The sequence below is a fragment of the Dromiciops gliroides genome, chromosome 6 (genome assembly GCF_019393635.1).
Source record: "Dromiciops gliroides isolate mDroGli1 chromosome 6, mDroGli1.pri, whole genome shotgun sequence".
Lineage (NCBI taxonomy): Eukaryota > Metazoa > Chordata > Mammalia > Microbiotheria > Microbiotheriidae > Dromiciops > Dromiciops gliroides.
In genome coordinates, this window is record NC_057866.1 from 19,824,930 (window position 1) to 19,827,011 (window position 2,082).

A 2,082-nucleotide genomic window follows, 5' to 3' on the forward strand; every position below is an offset into this window, starting at 1 on the left:
ACAACTTTGGAATTTTCAGTTTTCAGACAGCATATACTCTCTGGCCCATTGTTCCTATATGGTCATGGAATTCATAACTTTTTCTGCTAATGTTTTATTAAAAGAGAAATAGAAATTGGAATGATAATTCCCATTCCTTTTTTTCATGGACCCATTTTCTAAGGCACAAACCCCAATCAAGAATAACAATCCTCAGGAAACTAAGTCTCACAGCTTTGATTTTTCTCTGCATCTGACTCATTCTCTGTCTCTGTCTCTATCTGTCTCTGTCTCTCTGTCTCTTTAATTTTATCTTTTTTTAGAATTGTTTCTCCTGTATGGAAGTGAATTACTACATTGTGATTTTCTTTAAAAGAATAGTGATTAGGACACCCTGGCAGAAAAGATAATACATCAATCCCAAAAACACCTCACTTTAGACTTTCTCTTCTTCCCAATAGCTTTAAATGACTTTTTTCCATTACACCAAAAGTTTTAAAGAAAAAAAAAAACTTCAGTGGTTGAATCTAGTATTCAGTTAATAAGGATCTACCTTCTTTTTATAGATGTTCTTTTCATCCTACTTAGAAAAAGTGGAAGGGACCATAAAATTTTAGTGTATAGATTTGGAAGTAACTGTAAAATATTGAATGTATAAGGTTGCTGGGAACTGAACTAGATTAAATGGGTAGAAATGCCATATTCAAGATGACACAGTGAATATAAAAGTGGAGGGGAGATGAACCACAATTGTCCTTATATTTTGATGCATTAAGAAATTAAATAAGCTGCCTTACTAGTTAATGGTTTCCCTTTCAATTCATGGTTCTGAATGAGCTTTATTTTCTGGAATGTACCTTTATTAAAGTCCAAATTATACTAGATTCAGTGAATATACCGTCATCTGTATATTCATACTTTTCTGTATGTCACACTTCCATTGGATCCTTTCATATTCCATTATTTAATCTCAACACAAATATATAGATCTTTAGAGTCAATGATGACTTTGAAAATAACACTATTATCATCACCATAGTGATTATAACAATAATAATTTTCTAATTCATACACCATCCTGCCTTATGCTATGTTCCCCGATTTCGTTGATTTTTTTTTCTTTCCATCATCCATTTCTAATTTTCTCCTACAGGAATCATGATGGGCACTGAGAAGAATCAGAGTACTGCCATTGTGTTCATCCTCTTAGGATTTTCTGATTATCCAGAACTCAAGGTGCCCCTCTTTCTACTATTCCTCACCATGTATGCAGTTGCTGTGCTGGGGAATCTGGGCATGATTGTGATCATCAAGATCAACCCCAAACTCCACACACCCATGTACTTTTTCCTCAAGCACTTGTCCTTTGTGGATTTCTGTTACTCCACTATAGCTACACCAAAACTACTAGAAAATTTAATTGTAAATGACAGAAGTGTCTCCATCAAGGCCTGCTTGACACAGTTTTCCAGTGGTGCTACCTGTGTGCTAACAGAGATGGCTATGTTGGCTGTGATGGCCTATGACCGCTTTGTTGCCATATGTTATCCTTTGATCTATACTATTACTATATCCCCAAAACGCTGTGCCCTATTAGTGACTGTGGCATATGCATGGGGCATAATTTCTTCGATTGTACTTACCTACTCACTTGTTATATTGTCATTTTGTGAGACCAAAATCATAGATAACTTTGTATGTGAATATGCTCTCTTCCTCTCTGCTTCCTGCTCTGATACACATTTCAGTGAAATAATGCTTTCTATCTTTACAAATCTCAGTGAATTTTGCACCCTCATCATTATCCTTACATCATATGTATTTATTTTTGTAACTATCCTAAAAATGCATTCAGCCAGTGGGAGGTACAAAGCGTTCTCTACTTGTGCCTCCCATTTGACAGCTGTCACCCTCTTTTATGGGACCATCTTCTTACTCTATTGTATTCCCAGTTTCCAATCTTCAAAACTTGTAATGAAAATGGGATCTGTTTTTTATACTGTGGTGATTCCTATGTTAAATCCCTTAATATACAGTCTAAGGAACAAGGATGTGAAGGAAACCTTTAGGAAATTAATGCATCTAAACACCATTTCTCAATAA

General features: G+C 35.1%; 1 protein-coding gene across 1 annotated transcript; it reads left to right on the top strand.

The window, feature by feature from the left end:
- The first annotated feature begins 1,137 nt into the window (after positions 1-1,137).
- Positions 1,138-2,082, top strand: LOC122732567 (olfactory receptor 5D13-like). Its single transcript, XM_043972797.1, has one exon. It carries the CDS (start codon positions 1,138-1,140, stop codon positions 2,080-2,082), a length of 945 nt encoding a protein of 314 aa, XP_043828732.1.